The 1,214-nt window shown below is 44.6% G+C and overlaps 1 protein-coding gene across 1 annotated transcript; it reads left to right on the forward strand.

The window, feature by feature from the left end:
* The first annotated feature begins 375 nt into the window (after positions 1-375).
* On the forward strand, positions 376-1,007 carry LOC114682487 (40S ribosomal protein S7-like). Its single transcript, XM_037210470.1, has one exon. The coding sequence runs from the start codon at positions 394-396 to the stop codon at positions 988-990; it is 597 nt and encodes a 198-aa protein (XP_037066365.1). The 5' UTR covers positions 376-393; the 3' UTR covers positions 991-1,007.
* The last annotated feature ends 207 nt before the right edge of the window (positions 1,008-1,214 follow it).

Genomic DNA, 1,214 nt, shown 5'->3' on the forward strand with positions numbered 1-1,214 from the left:
CCTTTTTCCTAACCCTTGACAACAACTTGTAACCAACCCCCCTAAACAATGAAAATTATACCAGTCCCAAAACCCATTAAAAGGACCAAAAAACCACCCGCCCCACACCACCTCTTTGGGAATGTGGACCTCGTATTCTTAAAATTGCTTCCTGCTGGGTATGGGCGAAGTTTTCTTTATCCTGAAAGAAAAATTTTAGGTTAATTGTCAAATTCTAGGAAATGTAATCATATCCTTCATTATCCAGTCTGTGTATAATGCCAAAGTTCAGGGTTTATCTCAAGTCCTTATTCAAGTAGTCTTTGAGACTGGATCATCTCAGCTAGTCATCTCAAAATTGCTCTGAGCACCTTGTAGTTCAAAGCTGATCTGTAACTCCGTCAGGGACGAGCCATGTTCAGCTCGAGCGCCAAGATCGTGAAGCCCAATGGCGAGAAGCCGGACGAGTTTGAGTCTGGCATCTCCCAGGCGCTGCTCGAGCTGGAGATGAACTCCGATCTCAAGGCGCAGCTGCGGGAACTGAACATCACCGCGGCCAAGGAAATTGAAGTTGGTGGTGGCCGGAAAGCTATCATAATTTTTGTACCAGTTCCTCAGCTGAAGTCTTTTCAGAAAATCCAAGTCCGGCTGGTTCGTGAATTGGAGAAAAAGTTCAGTGGGAAGCACGTGGTCTTCATTGCTCAGAGGAGGGTTCTGCCCAAGCCAACTCGGAAAAGCCGCACGAAAAATAAGCAGAAGCGCCCCAGAAGCCGCACCCTCACTGCAGTGCACGACGCCATCCTCGAGGACTTGGTCTTCCCAAGTGAGATTGTGGGGAAGAGGATCCGCGTGAAACTGGATGGCAGCTGGCTCATAAGGGTTCATTTAGACAAAGCCCAGCAGAACAACGTGGAGCACAAGGTTGAAACTTTTTCTGGTGTGTATAAGAAGCTCACAGGCAAAGATGTTAATTTTGAATTCCGGAGTTTCAGTTGTGAAGAAAATGACTGAATAAAGTGTCATTCATAAAAAAAAAAAAAAAAAAAAAAAAAAAAAAAAAAAGCTGATCTGTAGATGATGTTTGTCAGCTTAGTGATATTATTATTGTCCACGTGGAATTGTTGTTGTTGTGGGGCCCCATCTTCTTTCTGGAGACTTCAGTTGATGTTAGGCCTGGCCGTGATTTCCTGCAGAAAACTGATAAGAGACTCGAACACAAAGACATATATATGCAG

Source organism: Peromyscus leucopus, chromosome 13, assembly GCF_004664715.2.
Source record: "Peromyscus leucopus breed LL Stock chromosome 13, UCI_PerLeu_2.1, whole genome shotgun sequence".
NCBI classification, from domain to species: Eukaryota; Metazoa; Chordata; class Mammalia; order Rodentia; family Cricetidae; genus Peromyscus; species Peromyscus leucopus.

Coding starts and splice junctions, on each gene's coding strand:
- LOC114682487 (XM_037210470.1), top strand. CDS start 394: ATGTTCAGCTCGAGCGCCAAGATCGTGAAGCCCAATGGCGAGAAGCCG.